Genomic DNA, 21,032 nt, shown 5'->3' with positions numbered 1-21,032 from the left:
ATCACTGTGTTTTCATATTATCACTTGGTGTGGATAAGCCTTTGTTTACACAATCACGTCATGGGGACCTTTGTGGGGACCACAAATCAGGGAACATATCCATGGATATGAATGCATGAGCCATTATGGTGGTATCTGTGTGTGTGTGTGTGTTTGTGTGTGTGTGTGTGTTCTCGTATTCATGATTAACTCTGATTTTCCTTGTGTTTTAGATTTGTTTGTTGTTTTTTCTACTCACAAAATTCCGATTTACTTACTCATAACACATGAACGCTTCCACGAGGTACGCAGATCACGTGTCAGCCGCAGTCGAGAATAATGTTAATCAAAATTACGAATCCCCCAAGTACACCCCTCCCCCCCTGCGCCCCCCGACCCACATCCACAAGGAAGCTAACCAATTACTCTTCAAATGGGCTCAAAGGAAAAGACTGCAGCTCTGACAAAACTCACTGGACACTTCATTCGGTACACCATCTCGTGGCATCCAATACCAAAAAGTTTGCCTTTCCGAAGACAATAACGCTCAATTTTGTTTGACATTCGGGCGCACTGCCTCTCTCATCTCTCCATCTTAACGTGCTTTTGTGTGCTAGGTAAACAGGAGGCAGCCACTGAGTGATGAGTTTATTAGCTCTGCCCAGCTGTGACCAAGCAGTGGCTCTTATTGGGTGTACTGTGTGTGTATATTACTAGGATGGGGGGTGGCGGGGGCCGTATGAGCCCAGGGAGACCCCCACTCACCCCCGCAGACCCCCTCCCTTTACAGAGAAACTCCCTGGTAACCACAGGCAGGATAAATGTGGCGCCCCATTTCCAATTCATAGTGTGGGGCTGGCGGTGCTTTTTTTGGGGTGGGGGGGTGGGGTAGTGTGTGGAAGCACTTGGGAATGTGCGGATATTAGCATGCCGTCTGGGAGTGTGCGCGTGGGTGTGGGAATGTGTCACACACACACACTCCAGTCGTAACACTGATGCACGGCACCGACCATGTGGACGTTTTTTTTTTTTAGATATATTTTTTAAGAACAATAAAAATAGGTGGCCGCTCTGCGTTAAGGAGCTACCAGTTTGTATTTTATCTTTAATACAGAGCAGTGATGTCATGGCCAAATGTGTATCGTAAGCCTTTACAGTGATCTTTTGCTTTCATTTCCTTAGAGTGTGTTGTCGTAAGCCAATTTTGTTATCGGCCAATGGGGCAGTCATGATTTGGCCGCACAAATTCCGCCTAGCAACAAGTGATGTAACTGGTCATGGCGGTAGTTGGCGTTCTGTATAGTCGAGCATGAGCTAGTATGATGGCCCAAATGGAAAAAGAAGTGGGGCAGTCACGAGTTAGCCCCGTGAATTCTGGCTAGCAACAAAATCAGGAAATACAAAGCTTGCCAGTGGCGTAGCACCCGATAAAGAGTCCCTGTTGGTCAAAGCCTACAAACACTTCAGTAATGTCCAATGTGAGCTTGAAGTATGGTGGCCAGAAAAGTTCAAAAAGGCTTAGGCATTGACTATGCTTATACTTAGCAAAACGTGTAGTTTGATTTTAGGGATTTTTTGTTTTTTTAATATGCCTAATGTGAACGTCATCATAGAAAAGAGCGATGGAACTCATGCTACAAAAACGACAGTATTGTCATATGTCAGCTTGGAGTACGGTGGCCAAAATGGGTCTAAAAGGCTCAAGCAAGCGCTAATACTTGGAAGTAACGTGTTGTTTGATTTGAAGAAGGCTTTTATTTGCCTAATCCAGACGTGTCAAACTCATTTTAGTTCATGCGCTGTTGACTGACATTTTACAATAGTGAGCATCTAGAAATATTTGTACAGTAGATATTTCTTTTTAACAGAACTGTGCAAAAGTGGCATGTCATTTTATATGAAGTAGACTTACTTTGCTCCTCAATCTTGGCATCTTTTAAGCGTTGCTCACGCCGCAGGTCAATTTGCATATATATCGGATATGTATCCGATCCGACTGCAGTATGGACGCCCGGGTCACTCTCATCCGGCGTATACGTCATCAAAAGACGGCAAACGTCACAATTGTACAACAAAGCAAAGGCGGACGAAGAAGCAGAAAACAGTCAGTGGCAAATAGAAGATTCTTTAGAATCGATAAAATATAAGAAAATGTTGCACAAAATCTTTGAGTTGCCACAAATGCGTCATGGCGGGACCTACGCGAGGTGTCATATTTACGTCTGTAAACACGGCGCATCCACGTGACGTCACAAACTCATTAAGTCCACAGTCAAAGTCGCATTTGGTTTTGTAATACGGACTACATTTACAAAAAAATAGCACACGGTCATTTAAGTGGTAAGTGGTCGTTTATGTGTTGGGCAGTGTGACCTCCCAGTGGCCAAAATTAGCAACAGCAGCTGCTTTTATTGCAATAATGTTCTCTATCGCCACGTAGGTTCGACACGCTTGTCGTAACGCCAGCGTTCCTGACGATTCTTGCGGACCGGAGGTCCACGTGCTCCGCTGTGGTGCACGTGGACACGCCCTTCAGGAGTCGACAAAGGCGCACACATGCGCTGTGTGTTGCTTCTTCATTGATGAGAGCTCGGCTCCCTCCTCCTCTTAATCCCATGCGCAACCCTCCCTCCACCATTCCCCCTTTTGTCTCATGGAAGAAGTGTGGAGCAGACTGTCTCCTCCCCCCACCATCAGCGCACCACTCTCTCCTCCCCCTCGCACCCCCCCCCCCCCCCCCCCCACCCCCATCTCGTGCCTGCCTTTGTGACTGCGTACCCGAATAAATCTGACACTGGGATGCTCGCCTGGAAAAAAAAAAAAAAAAAAGACCAACTGAAGATTCCTCCCTGTTTTTTTTCCCAACCCTTTGATTTGTATTCTCAGAAATATCAGGAATACCGCTGGATGATAATAGGTGAATAAGGGGAGGATCCGGACAAGCCTGCACCACCACCACCAGGGTGGGAGCACGTGAAGATTTTACTCCAGAATCGGACCACATTTTGGGGACTTTTCTGCCATCAGCATCCTTTCACGGCACCCTCGCATCCCAGCCAGTATTAATCCCAGTCCAGCACCCCCGCTCAACTGGGATTTTTGTTGTTGTTGTTTTTTTAGGGGACACGGATATGGATTAAAGGGAAAGACGGACAGAGAGAGCCGCCAAACTGGAGCAGCACGCCAGAGCACGCCGGGGGGGAAGGGGGCGACGGGACTCGGTGAATTCGCGGAGCCCCCGAGATAGAGGTGAGCGTTTGTGCGTGTGTGTACGTTTCCATAATTGATGATCTCATTGGCAACTTGCGTGATGTCTTTCATTGGTCGGCCTTATCAGTGTAATTTCCTCAATATGTCATTTCTAAATCCTCCAGGTTATTTTGCGGGTCAAACTGACCCTTTGAAAGTTTGCAAATCTTGAAATATTTTTGAAAAAAAGGATTGCACTCGTTCTGCTGGCCTCGTTTCAGTGCTTGTTTTACTGAGAAAAACTATTGGCGTTATGTTTCTTTATATTTATTTTTTGCTGATTAAACAGCGGGTCACGTTGACCCTTGAACTTTGCTGGTGTACCTAAGAAGCGATCAGAACAGAAGGGGCCTGACGTGATCATTAACTTAATATTAATGACAACTGTGGACGTCTTCGAAGGATGGACATTTCAAAGAATTTTTGTTTTGTTTTTGTTTTTGGACGATTAAACTGTAGGCGGGTCCTATTGGAAGTCCTTGAGAGATTGCCATTTCAATTATCATCTTTTCAAATGATATTTATGGACGGTTAAACGTACAGCGGGTCAAGCTGACCCGTGAGCATTGTTAGCAGTCAGGGTTAAACTTAACTGTGCTGTTGATGTCTGTTTATTTTAATCTTCGACTCAAGTTTTCTGCAAATATATATTGTATTAATGATAAAAACACATATAAATCACGTGAAAACATCAACACTGACGAGATCATCCAGCAGTACTGTCACTTTAATTTTGTTTTTCTTGGCAAACATGGCATTGGGAATACAAAGGTGGTCAATTAATGATAACCATTTGAGTTATTTCCTTGTTTCAACGACGAAGAAACAATCGCTTTTTAAATACGCGTCATGTGAATGTTCTGAGCTCCTGTTTCCATGCCAGGGTGGAAATACAGCAGTTTAACGCAGCTCGGAGGAGTTTTTGCATGCAATTCTTCCAGTGTCAGTGGGGGGAAAAAAGAAAAGAAAAAAGTACACCCCCACTCATGTCGGTGGTCTTTAAGGCTGTCTGGCACATTGACCTACTGTGATTCTGTCCAACACACACACACACACACACACACACACATGCGCACACACAAGGTTAAAGTCTTTTTAGAAGCGGAGACGGTCGACCGAGATTTTGCTGTCACGTTCATGCGAAAGAGCCTCAGAGAAACAAATGCTGTTTTTGGAGATAAAAAAGCCGCCGCGCTTGTACAAGAAAAGCACGTTGTGTGTGTTTGTGTGTGCGAGACGTGATTTAAAGGAGGGGGGGATACGGTTTAAGTGTGTGTGAGTGCAGCAGGTCACTGAGACGAGACCGGGGAGAGGGCTTGGCTCCGACAAAGCTGCTTTTCCGCCACACTGGAGACCTTCCATCCATCCCGGCGTTGTTGCTTAGTGCTCACAGGGAAGGAAACGGGAGAGAAGGGCGGTGCAATTCGGGCCAGAATCGGGTTAGACCGGTTTTGGTAATTTCGTAGACCGGCGCCCAGTCTTGGCGCAGACCGATCTGCCACGTTGGTAAACACTACAGTGCGTGTAAATATTTAAATGTGTTTGATTTTCCTTGTGTCTCTTGTCTTCGCGTGAGTGTCTAACGGTGTCCCGCGCATCCCGAAGCAGGCTGTGAGTGGTCGCACCCCAAGATGGCGTCCCCCAAAAGCCGAACCAAGAAGAAACCGACCAAAGACAGCGTGACGCTGCTGCCGTGCTTTTACTTTGTGGAGGTACGCTCGCACACTCCACGGACTTTCAGCAATCATCTTCTTGTATTATTATTATTATCATTATGTTAAGGAAGGAAACAAGGATCTCACCCATTGAGCCAGGCTTGAAACCCTATTTTGAAACCCTAATCCTGTCTTGAAACCTGACTTTAAAAGACGAAACCTCCCATGAAACCCTAATATTTGCCACAAAAGCCTGTTTTGAAACCCCACCTTGAAACCCTACCTTGGCTAGAAATCCTGCTCTTAAACTTGACTTTGAACACAAACCCTATTTTGGAACCCTAATCCTGGCTTTAGAAAAAAAAAACTCACTTTGAAGCTCTGACACTTGCTTTAAAACCTTACTCTGAAACCCTGGGCCGAAACCATATTTGGAATCCCTAATCCCATCTTGAAACCTTACTTTGAAACCCTGGGCCGAAACCATATTTGGAATCCCTAATCCCATCTTGAAACCTTACTTTGAAACCCTAACCCTCCCATGAAACGCTTAACACTTAACACCCTAAAACTGGCTTGAAACCCTATTTTGAAACCCTAATCCCATTTTGAAACCCTAACCCCCACCTCGAAGGCCTACTTTTAAACCCTAATCTTTAGCCTCTGTTATAACTTGCTCTCGGAGGCTTTCATTTAAAAATGTTACAGATGGGAATTTTGTGTGATGGAAATCATTTGGAGCATTAATGTCATTGTTATAAACGTAAACGTAACGAAGTAACGAAACAGTTCCCGAGCTAATTTTGGCCCAGCCCGTATTATCGTTTTTTTGACTCTCGATCCTTCGACGTAGCTCCCCATCGTGCTGTCGTCTTTGGTGTCGCTGTACTTCCTGGAGCTGACCGACGTCTTGTCTCCGGCCGCGGTGGGCTTCCGCTGCCACGACCGCCGGCTCTCCATGCCCTACGTGGAGACGGGCGACGAGCTCATCCCGCTGCTCATGCTCCTCAGCTTGGCCTTCGCCGGACCCGCCGCGTCGGTAAGACGTCGGCTCCGCACCTTTTGAAAATTCGCAATTTCATTTGGATTTGTCTCAAGCTTCTGCACCTCCCCTCAAGAAAAACACAACAATTAATTCTCCTCTACAAGAAATGCACAATCAATGCTAAATACACACTTGACATACTAATGTTACACTTCCGCACACACCTCCTCGGTCAATACACACACACACACACACACAAACACACAAAATGTTAATCCATCAGCAGCATGGAAAGAAGCAGCAAAGTCATCTATCACTCTGATTGGAAGCGATCGCCAACATCAATAGCATTTTAGCCGCCGTTCTCCATCACCCCTAGTTTTAAAATCGTAGGAAATGGATGTTTTTTTTTGTTGTTGTTTTTTTTTTTTAATGCCTGCTGTTTATTTCCTGGCCTTTGCACACAGATCATGATGGGGGAGGGCCTCACGTACTGCATGCAGTCCAAACTCAAGACCTGCCCCAAGACGGAGGGCAGCATCAACGCCGGGGGATGCAGCTTCAACTCTTTCCTGCGCAGGACCGTGCGCTTCGTGGGTGAGTGACTGACCATTTTTTCACTCATTTTTTTTTCATTTTTTGAATTTTGTTATGCACTTTTTTAAATTATTTTTGTATTTAGTTTTACATTTTGTACTAGTACAATTAGATTTTTTTTCTACATTCATTTCATTCATCTTTGTTTGAGTTATTATTTAATTTCATTTTTTGTTTTTAGTTTCATTTTTATTTTATTTTGTAATAATAATAATAATAATATTTCACAACTCCTTACTGCGCAGGACCTTGAGCTCCCCAAAAATTGTCAATTGTCATTATTTTATTTTAATATAAAATTGATATCATGTTATTTCAATTGTATTTACTTGTATTTCTTGTCTTGCTGGGCAGGGCCTTTAACAAAATGAGCACCCTTTACTTATTTATTTATTCATTCATTCATTTTTTAATAGCAGTAGTGTTTGAATTATATAGTTTTTTTCTTTTTACTGTCATTGCCAGTTTTCTGTCTTTTTTTTTGTATTTGTGTTTGAATGTATTTTATTTAAAAAAACATTTAAACTCGTTTCATTTTCAGTTGGACTTGAAAAACGAGTCCCAAAAGATGTGCACTGGTGTACCTAATGAAGTGTCAGCGGAGGCTCACTTTTGTTGTCTTTCGGTGAGCGTTAACCTGCTGACTTCATTCCCTTTTCAGGGCGTGGGTAATGAACTAATTACGCACGTTAAACGAAGGGTGACCAAGTGCTAAAGAGGCGTGATATGATGGTAAATATCTGGAGGGCCTCTTTGACGCTTTGGAGTGGAAATTGAATTGCTTCATTAGTTTGCTTTTGTCTGTGTGCTCAGATGGCAAAATAGCAGAAACTGCTTTTTTTTTTTTTTTTTTTTTTTTTTTTTGTTGAACTTTTTACTCCATGAAAAAAGATCCACTCGAGCACTTTTGAAGTCGGAGGTGACCTTGACTCCCGCCTCCCTCGCTCCCTCCTTTCCTTTCTGCCGCTCAGGTGTTCACGTGTTCGGTCTCCTAGCAACGGCGCTGGTGACGGATGTCATCCAGCTGGCGACCGGCTACCACGCCCCTTTCTTCCTCACCGTCTGCCAGCCCAATTACACAGCGCCGGGCGTGGCCTGCGACAACAACGCCTACGTCACGCAGGACATCTGCATGGGCAAAGACCAGTACGCCATTATGTCGGCCAGGTAGGACAAGAATTACCTCAACATATGCATATTAGTACAATTGTTGGTAAAATAGCTGCATTTTAGGAGAACACCGACACATGAGTGCAATATGTACGTATTAGTCCAATGCCTACATATTAGTACAATATTTACATGATATAAAAGTTACATATTGTTTCACTACTTACCTGTAAATCCAATACCTACAGTACATATTTGTGCAACATCTATATTTAAGTGAAATACCTACATGCAGTAATAGTCCAATACTCTACAATTCTGGGGTGTCAAACACATTTTAGTTGCGTGCCGCCCTATTATTTAAATGTTGTTGTTTTTTTTTTTTTTTAAAGTACAAAATCTCAACATTAATACTGAAGGAAATTTGAAGTTTTGCTATGCTACCAAGAAACAAGAATTCAATGCACATGATTTGCTTTCACGGGCCACATGAAATGACGGCAGGCCAGATCTGGCCCCCGGGCCTTGAGTTTGACACCTGTGCTCTACATATTAGTACAATACCTACATATGAATGCAACATACATATTAGTACAAAAGATACACATACTGCAATACGGACATATTAGTACAATTGATACATAGTTAATTGAGTGTTAGTAGAATATCAACATACTGTATTAGTACAATACGTACATACATAATACATATCAGGATACCTACATAACGGTACAATATATATGTATATAGTATGAGTAAAATAGTTACATATTAGTGAATTGCCTACAAAGTGTAGTCATAAAAAAGCAACATGTTAGTTGCTTAAATCGTCATATTAGCACAATAGCAACATATAACCTACATATTGGTGAAATATGAGTACAATAGACACATATTATCACAGTAGCTGCCTATTAGTACACTCACTCACATAACGTTATCCTATCACCTGATTCGTTTTGTCATCGTAAGAAGACGGGAGAGCAAACCTGTATTTCCGAATGCGTATTCCCGTCGCACGCTTGCTGTACGGCGCGTGTACGCAACAATGGAGATTATTGCTAATACAGCAGATTGTGGGCTAATCCTGTCGAAAACTGCGCAACACCCTGATTACGCAGCGCCCAACAATCCCACTGACATGCTTGACTCGTGTTGTACAACCTGATCTTTCATTTATTGCACTTACGCTGTCGTTTTCCCTCCTGTCCAGGAAAACCTTCCCATCCCAGCATGCAACACTCTCTGGCTTTGCCGCCGTCTACATTTCCGTAAGAATACTTTACATTTTTTTTTATTTTTTAACTTTCGACATTTCTTAATTTGCATGAGGTGACCAATGAAATTTAGTTTGGAGCTGTGTCATTCAGTAAGGTAACGGCGGACGTTGCTCGCTTTGATTCCTCCCGTTTAGTCTCAAATTGGGTCGCAAACCACAACATGAATAATATAAATATCACCCTGGAGGTTTTTGTTGTGTCTTCTGTGTTGTAAAAAGTGCTGAATAAGCATTTTAAAATCTCTTTCAGTCAGCAACCCATTTGCATTAGGGTATCAAATTCACAAAAAGCAAACGTGCAATGTAAATAAATTGTCGTTTTTGTTTTTTTTGTTGTTGTTGAATTAGTTAGTCATTTTGAAAATTGTTTTAAATTGGCAAGCAAATGTTTTGAAATTGCATGATAGAGTACATGACTTGAATACAATTATTCATGTAAGTTTGAGTATTATTATTCTCAACAAGAAAGTAAGTGAATTTTTATTTCTGTTGTATTTTCATGTTGTTCTTACTTTCTTCATTTTTATATTATTTATTTCTGTGCATTTGCATTGTATTTATTTTTAATTGTTCTTATTTCTATTTTGGATTTATTTTAGTTATTTGTATTCATTTTATTTATTATATCTATTGTTCTTTTTAATCCAGTAAATGTAATTTGTATTTATTTCAATCATTTTTTTAATTGGAATTTCCTTATTTTTCTTACTTTGTTTGTATTTTCTGTTTTATTCATCTACTATAAATTATAATTGTTTTGTTTGTAGTTTATTTTATTCATTGTAGTTTTGTTTATTTGAATGTATTACAAATTTGGGGGTTGGATTATATGTAGTTGTAGTTATTTTTTGTTTATTTTGCCTATTTATACATGAGACATTTTGAGTCCATTTTGTTAGGGATTTGCATTTATTGTATTCATTTTAATTTAATTAACTTTTGAAAAGTAAGAATTGAATGTACTCGCATTTTATTTCATTGGATTTACGCTCGTACAACGAACGACGTTTATCGTCGCGCGTGTGTGTGCGCACAGATGTACTTCAACGCCAGCATCGGCGCCGCCACCAAGTTGCTCAAGCCGCTGCTGGTGTTCGCCTTCTGCATGGCGGCGGGCCTGGCCGGCCTCACGCAGATCACCCAGCACCGGAGCCACCCCGTCGACGTCTACGTGGGCTACCTGATCGGAGCCGGCATCGGCGTCTACTTGGTCAGTCGGTGCGGAAAGCAACCCGTTCGTACGACTGCGCGTTGACACCACTTTCAAATCTAGGAAATAACGGAAAAAGATGCAGGCAGACCTCCACAATTCATCAATCGACGTACATGAAAATACCCCAAGATGCCGCCATAGCCTTGTCTACATAGGAAAGTAGTACAATCGTTGTTGTCAAGGAAGCATGTTGAAGTGATACATCTCGACCGAGAGACAAGCTACGCATGTCAGGGAGGAGCTAAACTGAGCCTGGGTTGTTAGTGAAAGTTACTTTTTCTAAATGAAATCATCTGAGTTTGAAATGAAACGAAACTGTTTTGGGGATCATAGTTACGGTTTTAAACTATAGTATTAAATATAGACAGCTTGCCTTTCTATTCACCGCAGGGCTCCGCAAATTATTCGTGACAAAATTCCCGAATAAACGATGTCTCAAGCGATTCAAACCATCGCAACATCAAAGATTTTAGTTCATTCAGGCTAGGATTTTGTGATATTCCAAGAATTTCCACTTTTTGCGTAGGTCTATATTTCCCATGAGAAAACCTCCAAATGAATGAAAACATTTGACCAATTCACATTCATTGCAACAAGTCAATTAAGTCCACAGCATTTCAGTTCACTGTCCGCCCTTCAGCGTCACATGCAGTTTTTACCGAAATTGTTACTTCTATACTTAATACAGAAAAAAAACCCTCAAAATGCTGTACTAAGAAGTCAGTCGCGGTCGTTTACTTGCAACCATGTATTTCTAGTTGTGACAAGGCGGCTTGTATCGCATGTCATCGGGATATGCGCGGCCACCGAAGGAACAGCCAGCCAACGTTTGGCAGCAGTTAAAGGATACCGTCCGTCTCTTTAAATAAAGCGCCTTGAGTTGTATTTGTCCTATTGTGTGCGCCAACACAAACTCTATTGTTTGTCACCTCTTCTTTCTTTTTTCTCTTTCCCGGCGAGCTATATTTAGCATTCCTCATTACGAGAGAGACAGAGAGAGAAGCAGTGATCGGATAAGAATTTGCCGCAGCAATTTCACACTCGATTTTAGGGAGGAGAAAGAGAAGAAGAAGAAGAAGAAGAAGAAGAAGAAAGGAGTTGTTGCAGATCTTCCCTCTTGTCCTTCACATTTACAGGCGGAGGCAGTTTTGTGTTCCTGTCAAGGAAGAATGAATGGGGGGGAAAAAGGTCTATACTCTTTTTATTACTTAGTATATTTTTAGTTCCAATGTTCCTTCTTTTTTTTAAAGGGAATTTTTAAAAGCTCCAAGTTTCTTTTGTACTTTTTAATGTTGTATTTTCTTTAATAAAACATAAATTAATGAAAGTTTCCAATTTTTCTGTCAACATCAACATACTGAACTGCACAGAAAACAAATTGCATTCGTTTGATAAACTCAATAATAATAATAATAAAAATTATGTTTCAATACTGTTTGAAAAAATCTAATAAATCATCATCAATCTTAAATCAAATAAAAATTACAATTAACAACAGTTCACAATTTATTTTCTTCCTTCAAAAAAAATCATTTATAAAATGATAAAACAATTTTTGCCTGTTAACGAGATCGCAACAGAATTCCTCCGGTTCATGCTGCTAGGCAGATTTCGTAGGGCTCAATTAGACCTGCCCCATTGACCAACAACAAAACTGGAATAGAATCACTTCTCTGTATTAAATGTAAAGCAACATATTCAGTACGTTCCGGATTTTGCTGGGCACTGCCCCTGATGCTGTTTCCGTCTCCCTCCAGGCCGTGTACGCGGTGGCAAACTTCAAAGCCTTCGAAGAAGACGCGTTGCCTCGTCCCAAAATGTCGGGGGTGCAGTACAAGGACACGCTGAGGGTGCTGAGTCAGCGCAGTCACGACTCCCTCTACAGGAAGACACCGCGGGTGTCGGAGAGCCGCGAGGAGCTGGCCGTAGCCATGGGTTCGGGGGCGCGCAGCAAGGTGAGGCGGGAGAAAGCCTCCCTGGCCTCCCTTAAGCGAGCCAGTGCCGACGTGGAGCTCCTGGCTACCCGCGGGCCCATGGCCAAGGAGACTATGGTGACGTTCAGCAACACTCTGCCCCGGGTGGCCAACGGCAACAGCCCCATCTCGCCCTCCGACGAGCCGCTGACCTCCCAGCGCCACATGACATTCCACATGCCCCTAGACCCCCAAAGATCCCGGCAGCTGGTGTCGGAGTGGAAGCAGCGCTCTCTGGAGCTGAGGAGTCAAGGCTCCCGGGATGAGGACGAGGGCGAGGGAGGGGCGGAGGCCGCAGACGCCGCAGATGGGGCGGGCGACCAGGGGGTCCCGTCGTCTCTCTACCCCAAAGTGCAAGCCAACAAGGGCACGGCGACGCCCACCGGGGCCCGGATGGTGGTGTCTCCGCCGCTGGTCCACATCCCAGAGGAGGCATCGCGTCCGCCACCGGTCTCCCCCAAGAGCGCCAAGACCCGCGCCAAGTGGCTGTCGCTCACTGAGGGGGGCGGTGCAAAGGAGCCCAGTGTTGGGCCCATTGCGGTGTCCACCCCCAGGGTGCCAAGCACGCAGACTGCTCAGCCACCCGCTCAGCCAAGAGTCACTATGGTAAGGTGGACCTGAAGAATGAGCGGCCATCTATTTTCATAACGGCGGATCTGGATTTGATCCCAGCATGGTACACCCTGGACAGGTCACCAGTCAGTACAAGATACAGCGTTTCTTGGGGTTTCTACTCCGTGTGCTTGGGTGGGGTTTCTCCAGAAACCTAGACCTATCTAGATGCTAAATTGTCCATAGGTGTGAATGTGAATGGCTAGTTGAATTTTTTTTTTTTACTTTTGTCCATTAGCAAATCGAGCTGCCCACTGGTGCGTGTGGTTAGCGTGTCTGTTTCCAGGTCAAAGGTCCTGGGTTTCATTCGCCATTCACACTTTTCTGTGTGGAGTTTCTTATCCGCACGCTTGTGTTTTTATATCAATTGCCCCAAGGTGTAATGTGATAGAGTGTCGGTTGTTTATATGTCCCCTGCGATTGACTACTGACCAGTCCAGGGTGTACCCTGCCCCTCACTCAAAACCCTCTGGGATAGACTAACAATAACTCAAAAACACCTCAAAAGTCTTCTCCTTCCTGACATTTCCTCGCACCTTGCAGGTGATGGCGATGTCCAAGCAGCAGAGCCATGGCGGGGTCCCCATGGAGGGTGGCGGCTCCTCCTCAGGCGGTGGCTCCAACTGTTCCGAGTCACCCTACTGCCGGATCCCTTCCGACCGGGAGAGCTGCGCTGGCAGCAACCCGGGCAGCATCGCCGGCAGCGGCAGCATCGTCACCATCGATGCCCACGCCCCACACCACCCGGTGGTGCGGGTGACGGCCTCCAACGGGAAGCCGTGGGAGTGGAGGAACACCATCAGTGGTAATCTGATGGCCGGCGACACGGCGGCGCTGGATAAGCACCGTGGCGTGCTGCGGGGGCAGGACAACGCCCCGCTTTACCGCGACTACCGGACACTCCCGGTTAAAAAGGAGTCTTTGGGTGGCGAGGCTCCGGAGCTCCCGCCCCCGCCGCACCCAACCTCATCCTCCCCTCTGCCTCCCCCGCCCCAGCTGTCGTCGCCCCATCTCCCGCCACCGCCACCACACTCCTCCCTCCTGTCTCACCCGCCTTCTCAGGTGTCTGCGCAACCCTCCTCATCCCCTTTGCCCCCTCCTCCGCTCCCTGCCTCCTCCATGCCGCCGCCACCCCCTCCGCACCCCTCGTGCTCGACCATGCTACCCCCTCCGCCTCACCCCGACCTGCTGATGGATGACCAGATGCTGTCCCACTCGTCCACGCTGCCCCGCCGGCCCTCTGTGTCGGCCCGCAGCCATGCCGAGCAGGAGCACTACTACAAGGCGCTGCAGAACGAGCGGATGCTATAGTGCAGCGGTCCCCAACTTTTATTGCGCCAAGGACAAGTTTTATGTCAAGCAATATTTTGACAGACCGGCAAAGAATTCAATCAAATCAAGCTATTAAAAATACAACTCGCCATTATGCTGAACGTAGTTGTTGTGTTTAGTGGGAGCCCTGCGCTTGTTTCTCTTCAATGAGCCGGTCACATCTTGGGGTAATGGGAGATAACGTTACATAGTGTATGTCCAGTCTACTTTGTAATTTTGTTTTGGTCGCCCGAAATCCTGCTTTGTAAAGATAGGGTGTTGGAAATGGAAGCAAGGTATTCCAGATTATTTGGGCAGTTTTTAAGGCTCCGTTGCCTTCTAGTACGAAGAGCGGGCTTGGTGTGTCAATAGTATTTGTATCGATAAACCCATTTTCCAAATTGGACTGCTGTCTCTTAAATTCAGGATTCTTTTTCTTGAAATTAGTAGGCTCTTCGTCTGTCTCATCATTCGGCCTTTTTCCCTTTCTGAAGAACCTTTCCAAAGACTCATTTTACTCATTTTTACTAACTTGTGGGCTTAATTTTTTATATATATTATATCACGGGACTGCGACTAGAGGTTTGACGTATGCAGAGGCACAGGCATATGCATGTGATTTTCAAACTGTGATGATCAATAAAATATTTTGGTTCAGCCCGTCTGTGCGGCCTGGTACCAAGTGGCCAAAGGACCGACGGTTGAGACCGCTGCTAAATTGGACGGCTCACATCCCGAGGACTTAAAAAAAAGCCAGAGCAAGTTGTGTCCTCGGCGGACACAACCATTTTGCATTGACTTTTTTATTTGTTTTATTTTAAAAGGACTTTCAATCCAAGATGGCATCCTCGATCCAAGTCCATGGGAACGCTAAAGCGATTCGATGTTTTTCCGGCAGCTGTCAGAAGAAGAGAAAGGAGATCAAACGCAAGGAAGAAAAAGGGGCAATGAGAATTCCCGCCTGGTCGCTGCCAGGGAGGGAAAAGCGTCTGCAGCTGAAGGAGGAGATAACGACTCCGGAAGGCCTCAGATTTGCTCAAACAGTTTTCCTCTGAAAGGGCGAAGAAGGACAAGGAAAACAAAACAACCGCAGGCAACTCCACCGTTCCGTAAGACGACTGCAGCTGCTTGTTTGCTGCCAGCCTTTGGTTGCTCCCGTAAGGAGTTTTTGTTGCGTCTCGAGGAGCCCCAAAAGGATCTTTAACTTCCAAGCTTGCATCCTTCTGGGGAGTCATCTCACTCAAACAATGAAGCTTGAGCCATGCTAATGTGGGCGTGAGCAAGAGATGAAACATCCCAAAGCAAGCGTCCTGGAATGGTTTATGGCCGCAAACCGACCAACGTGCTCATTGGATGCAGCCAACTGGATTCTGTTGCCTCGGCTCAGGTCTATGAGTCTAAGGGACTGGCTTTTAGGGCCATGTTCACGCTTCACGTTTGGTTCAGCTCAAACTAACCCTGGTGCGATTGCTCTGATAGTGCTGTTTGTTTGGTTAAAGTGGGAATGCTATCATCTGAAACCAGGTGAATAAACCTAGCCCGAGAACCCAAAACCCTGGACCCTAACCATCAATGTCAACACTATCACCTGAATCCTGGTGGATCAGCCTAGCCCGAAACCCTGTACCCTAACTATAACCCTAAACCCCAAAACCTGAACCATAGATGCTAAATCTAAAACTCCCAACATAAAAATCTAACCTTAAACCCAATCCTAATCCTTAAACCTTAAATCCCAATCTCTACCCTAATCTCTAAAACTGTACCATTAATTCTAACCCTTACTTTAAAACCTAACACCAAACCTCGACTCCCAATCCTTAGCTCCTCAACCTAAACTTAGAATGCAACCTTAAAATGCTAACCTAAACCCTAAACTCCAGACCAGAGTACTGAACGTCAAGTATGAGCACAACGTCAGTCAACATTTATTACGACGAGCATAATTCAGGACGCTGGACTGGTGAGAGAGAGATACAAACTAAAGTGAAAATTGAAAAGTGAAAATGATTTCAATAATTGATATTACTTCATCTAAAAAAGAAAAATCTGAATATTGCCAGTATATTGTGCTAATGCATTATCTAGAAGATAACGATTAATTGACTCTCTGTTGACGACCACTCTTTGCTTTTCAACTTTGTTGTATAAAGTTAGTTCTTCATTTTACTTGTTGTTTCATCCAACGTCTGTCGACAAGTGCTTTATTTGTTTTATATTTTCATGAACAGTGGGCACAAAAACCATTTTTTAGCAATTCCCTAAATCCATTTTGTACAACGACTGTAGGTATGAATGGAATGCATTTTACATGTGAGCCTGTTCTCGCTGGGAATTTTTTATTGGAAAAATGGTACATAATTAGTGGAAAATGAACATATCTTAGGGTTTACTTGAATTTTTTTCCCTAATTCAATTATTTGTAAAAAAAATTAACATGACTGACTCCTAAATCACCTAAGCCACACATAAGAATATCTATTTTAAAATACCTTTTTTAAAAATGTATTTATGAGCATATTTATGTCAAAATTTTGCATGTTTTTTCTTGGTGTGACAGTCACCTGTCTGCAAAATAGTACATGGTACAGTGCTTGAAATTGTGTACGATTTCCGACTAAATTCTCACGAGAACGCCTCACTTTGTGCTGCGTTTGAGTTTTTCTTCAGGTTTTCACCCTTACCTTATTTAACAAGCCATTGGTGCATTTTCTGTACGTTTTAAGTATCATACATCCCATTTTTGAGTGTAAAAAAAAAAAAAAAAAAAACTTGCTTAATATTATGACTACTGTTATTGATCTCTTCAGGCCCCCCCCCCCCCCCCCCCCCCATTTTTTTAACGGGGTATGTTTTCTATCTGTGTTGATGTGTGACAATAATAATACTCTTGTTGAATAAAATGGAACGACTTCTTAACTCTGTCTCACTTTGCGGTTTACATTTCCCTTCTGTTATTGGAACCATTTCAAACAAGTGGAGCTGACATTCCTCTGCAACGCTCGGCTTTTCAGTCGCTATGTACCCAGTCCTTGGCCGTCTTACGTGTCTTTCTGTCTATCCATCCATCCACTGCAGCTGTGTCCGCTAGGATATGTGTCATGGTTTGGCTCGTGACATCAGTCAGTCGGGTGGATTTTTGTTGCTCCATGCATGCAGATTCTTTGTTTTCTGCATGTGTGCATATACACATGCGCGTGTGTGCGTGTGTGTGTGTACCAGTGTGTGCTCAGAGCTGTGAAGCAATGAGCCAACAGTGCAGATGGTGTGCAGGACTGAGGCCCGAGGATGAGGTCACACAGCCTCGCCATGACTCACACACGTACGCGCGTGTGCGTGCGTGTGTGTGTGTGTGTGTGTGTGTGTGTGCCAACATTAAGTTCAGGTGTGCAGAAAAAAAGCATTACTTTGGGCGGTATTTTGTCACCATCGCTCCCTTAAAGAGAAGATTGTAAGCTTATGTACGTTCCATTGTGCTTCCCGCTCGTCGTTTCCCAGCGAGGAAATGCGATACAAAGTGGGTCGCCGCCGTCGTTCTTACCGTCCGCGCAATCAATGCAAGGAGTCGTTTTTCCTTTACTTCATTTATCTATTTATTTGGTATTTTTAGCACGGGGAACAAAGACATCAATGCGCCCATGTTTTTTTGTTGTATATGCGACATGATTTTTTTTGTTTTATTCCTTTGTGCAAGTCGTTTCATCCAAAATCCACTGACTAGTGATACAAATTTTGCATTGCTTTAAATGTGTTCTCACACCGATTTTTTTGTTGGATTTTACACACAAATTGTACATAATTAGTCTTTCTTGAAACTGGTGGTAGAACTTTTCCATCCCGAAAACCTGTCGTTGATTGTGTGGGGCTGGGGAAACTTTCTGAAAAGGCGCACATCACAAACATAGTAGCACATAAGGGTAAAAGTGTGTGTGTTTGTGTGGGGGGGTTAGGGGGCCCCCACCGCCCCCCCAGTTCGGCCGCCTCTGATGGCGATATCTCGTGGATCTGATGGGGCGTTGTTCCCCCGTGGATGTCAGCGTGATTAGCAGAAAAATGATTTCAATGAGATTTTAAATAGGATCCAGTATGTTAGCATGTGCTTGTTCGTCATCCATTACAAACAGAAGCAATTTTCCAAATTAGAACTATTAGCAGCATATTTTTGTTCCGTCTGCAATTTTCCCAACAGTAGCATTGAATTGTGGCGCACACTCGCTCTCCCTGAATAAAACCCGGCCCGCTCTCCCGTGATGAATGTCCTCGCGATGCCGTTACACCGTTACGGCCCATCTGGGAGCCACCTTTATGAGCCGCTCTTCACCCTGCAAGGCACCTTGCTCCTTTAAAGGACTTTCATTTCCAAATGTGCAGATTTACACGAGGCAGCAAACGTGTTGTAGGTTTTTCAGCAAACTAATCGTGCTAGCTTACGGAAGAGGTCAAACGTGTGAGTATGGCGAACGCTTACATATTCGCAATTTGCGACCTCACCGATTTGAGATTTTTTTCTGTAGAACATATGAAAAAGGTGGTAAACCTCTCAAGATGATGCAGAGAACGGTCCAGTTCGCTACTGGCAGTGGTGGAAGTTAACGCAAGGTACAGTGAGTGACCAACGAAAGATAAAGGCCTCTATTTTCGTGCCTGGCGTAACACCAGGGCGTCGCGTGTCCTAACTCTGCATGGAGGTCGGTTAGACCCGGTGTTGGTAATTTCGTGGACCAGCACACCTATAAGATGGACCTCTGCACTGCGGTGGGCATGATCACAGCGGACTTCAATGCTGTCCAATCAAAGCGGCTCCTCTCATACCCTTTAAATATCCCGCACTACTAGAAACACACAGACAGTTTTTGGACATGGCGGATGCTGATTTGCTCGGCTCCGGGGGGCGGGGGGGGGGGGGGGGGGGGGGGGGGGGGGGGGGGGGGTCGCAAACCTGAGTCACAAATTATTATTTTTTTAAATCATGTTTAATAGGTCGCACAATTTGAACATATACAATAAAAAGTATTAAATATCATATATTTTCAAGTCTGGGTCTCACACAAGGGTTGTATAGTATTTCAGCTTGATTTGTCTAATGTGATTGTGGCCTCAAATGCATGAGTAACACTGTACAGTGCATGACTTCAATACCCTCAAGGCTTTACAGTGCGTAGTAATACGCTGATAGTTATCAGAGCAAACAAATTGGGTCTGGGCCCGATAAGTGTGTGTGTGTGTGCGTGCGTGTGTGTGTGTGTGTGTGTGTGTGATGTCTACGACTGACCCTTTTCATGCGCTGCTTACCCCGCTTCACCTATTCATGTTACGGTCGATGGAAGAAAGCAAAGAGTGCCTCTACTGCCCCCTCAGGAATTTTTGCAAAATTCAGCCCCGACAGCCTGCTTCACGTAGCAACATGAAATTTGGTAGGTGTGTCTATCATGAGTACAAGCACAAAAAAGTCTTAAGAACCAATGCCTAAAAGACACAGGAAGTCTGCCATTTTGCTTTAAAGGTGACATTTTATGGTCATTTTGAGGTCCTTTAAAAACTATCAGGATTTTGTCTAATGGCTACCAAACGTAAATATTGTACGCTATACATTGTAAATCATTTGAGATTGACTCACCATTAAACATGAAACTCTCATACCGCAGTTCCACAAGGTCAAACCTTGAGCCAATGTCAATGTCCAATGTATAATTTTGCATGTTCGTACATTTGGATTGGAAGAAAAATTGTAGTCGATTGTTTACATCCCGCCCTGCTGTCTCACTGACTTACTCGCCTCGCTCCTGCCGAGGGAGCGTGTCAGTTAGCCCAGGACGTCTCCGCGGAAGCTCTTGGCAGAGGTTTACGCTCTCGCTTCCAAAAATCAAACAAAAAAAACAAAAAAATGAACATCTGACCCACTTTCGCTCCTCGCCGACAAGACGTCAGAGGGGAACTGTCGTCGTGTCGCGACGGAGAGAGAAAAAAAAAACCAAGTAGTTGCCGCATAAATGCAAACGACACACGAGACTTTATATTCTTGGTTGGCAAGGGAGCATCGTTTTAATAAGCAAATCGGAGCACTGTGATCCATCCCGCCTCACATGTGTGACAAACAGGAGACCGAAGACACAACTTGGACGAGCTGTATTTGACTCTTGAAGCATTTCCTAAAAAAATAACGAGACGATCCGAGCAGGCGTTTGAGCTGACTCATTGAGGCCGACGAGCAGCGAGGCCACTTGGGCAAAGACAAAACGCAAACAACAGACAGGGCAAGGCAGAACATGGCTGCACAGTGAAAACGGGGGCTGGAGGGAAAGAAAGGAATAAGTCAGAATCATTTTTATTTGCCAAGTATGCTAAAACACAGGGAATTCGTTTGCTCTCTGGTAGTCACTCTTGTGCTACAGCAAAAAAAGACGTAGGACCGATATAAACAAGTTGTCAAGGGAAAAATGTTAACCATTAACCCAAGCGCTTTAAGAATAATGAGTTTATTAATAATGAGAGAGACAATTTAATTTAAAAAACAAATACTTGTATGCACGGAGAATGTTCCAATACAACCAGATGGTATGTGTGCAGGTACGTTAGGTTGACTGATGACTAAATTGTCCTTGATGAACCTAGCTAGGGCTGGGAGGGGAATTGAATAGCTCGGTTAAATCATTTCAAAAATAGGGCGACTCCAAATTTCTGCTTAGAAAGCTCCGCCGGGACCAACAATAAAAATAAAAGATCCGCCGGAACCCTGTTGGCGCGACCGTCTATGTTTCACACAGACATTTATTGCAGACGCACGCACTGCTGGGCTAGTGAAAACATTGCCGAAAATGACAGAGGAGTGCATGTAAGTGATTTTTAAGACACTGTTGCATGTGTAATGTACAAAAAGTATGATGTACGAGTGAGCTGAGTGGTAGTTAGCGTTTTTTGATCCCAAATGGTAATCGCCAGCACGCTAATGCTAATCGCGATTGCTAACCGTTTAGCATTGGCTAATTTTGTTGTCTCAAATTCTGTACACCGAATTGATATTATACACTCAGTACCAAGATTACTCGATGGAATAATCGATATGATAATG

At 44.2% G+C, this 21,032-nt stretch overlaps 2 protein-coding genes across 2 annotated transcripts in view; both read left to right on the top strand.

The window, feature by feature from the left end:
* Window positions 1–2,887: 2,887 nt before the first annotated feature.
* On the top strand, window positions 2,888–16,765 carry plppr3a (phospholipid phosphatase related 3a). The gene is made up of 9 exons (XM_061696210.1): window positions 2,888–3,228; window positions 4,837–4,940; window positions 5,737–5,922; window positions 6,336–6,465; window positions 7,437–7,632; window positions 8,789–8,846; window positions 9,891–10,064; window positions 11,825–12,646; window positions 13,196–16,765. Exons 2-9 carry the CDS (start codon window positions 4,860–4,862, stop codon window positions 13,961–13,963), a joined length of 2,415 nt encoding a protein of 804 aa, XP_061552194.1. The 5' UTR covers window positions 2,888–3,228; window positions 4,837–4,859; the 3' UTR covers window positions 13,964–16,765.
* Window positions 14,803–21,032, top strand: part of palm1b (paralemmin 1b) — a 33,406-nt gene continuing 27,176 nt past the window's right edge. The window contains exon 1 of the mRNA XM_061696906.1: window positions 14,803–14,986. Coding sequence (XP_061552890.1) covers window positions 14,803–14,986 — 184 coding nt within the window. The remainder of the gene's footprint in view (window positions 14,987–21,032) is intronic.

The sequence above is a fragment of the Phycodurus eques genome, chromosome 14 (assembly GCF_024500275.1).
Source record: "Phycodurus eques isolate BA_2022a chromosome 14, UOR_Pequ_1.1, whole genome shotgun sequence".
Taxonomy (NCBI): domain Eukaryota; kingdom Metazoa; phylum Chordata; class Actinopteri; order Syngnathiformes; family Syngnathidae; genus Phycodurus; species Phycodurus eques.
This window is presented reverse-complemented; position numbering and strand designations above follow the sequence as displayed.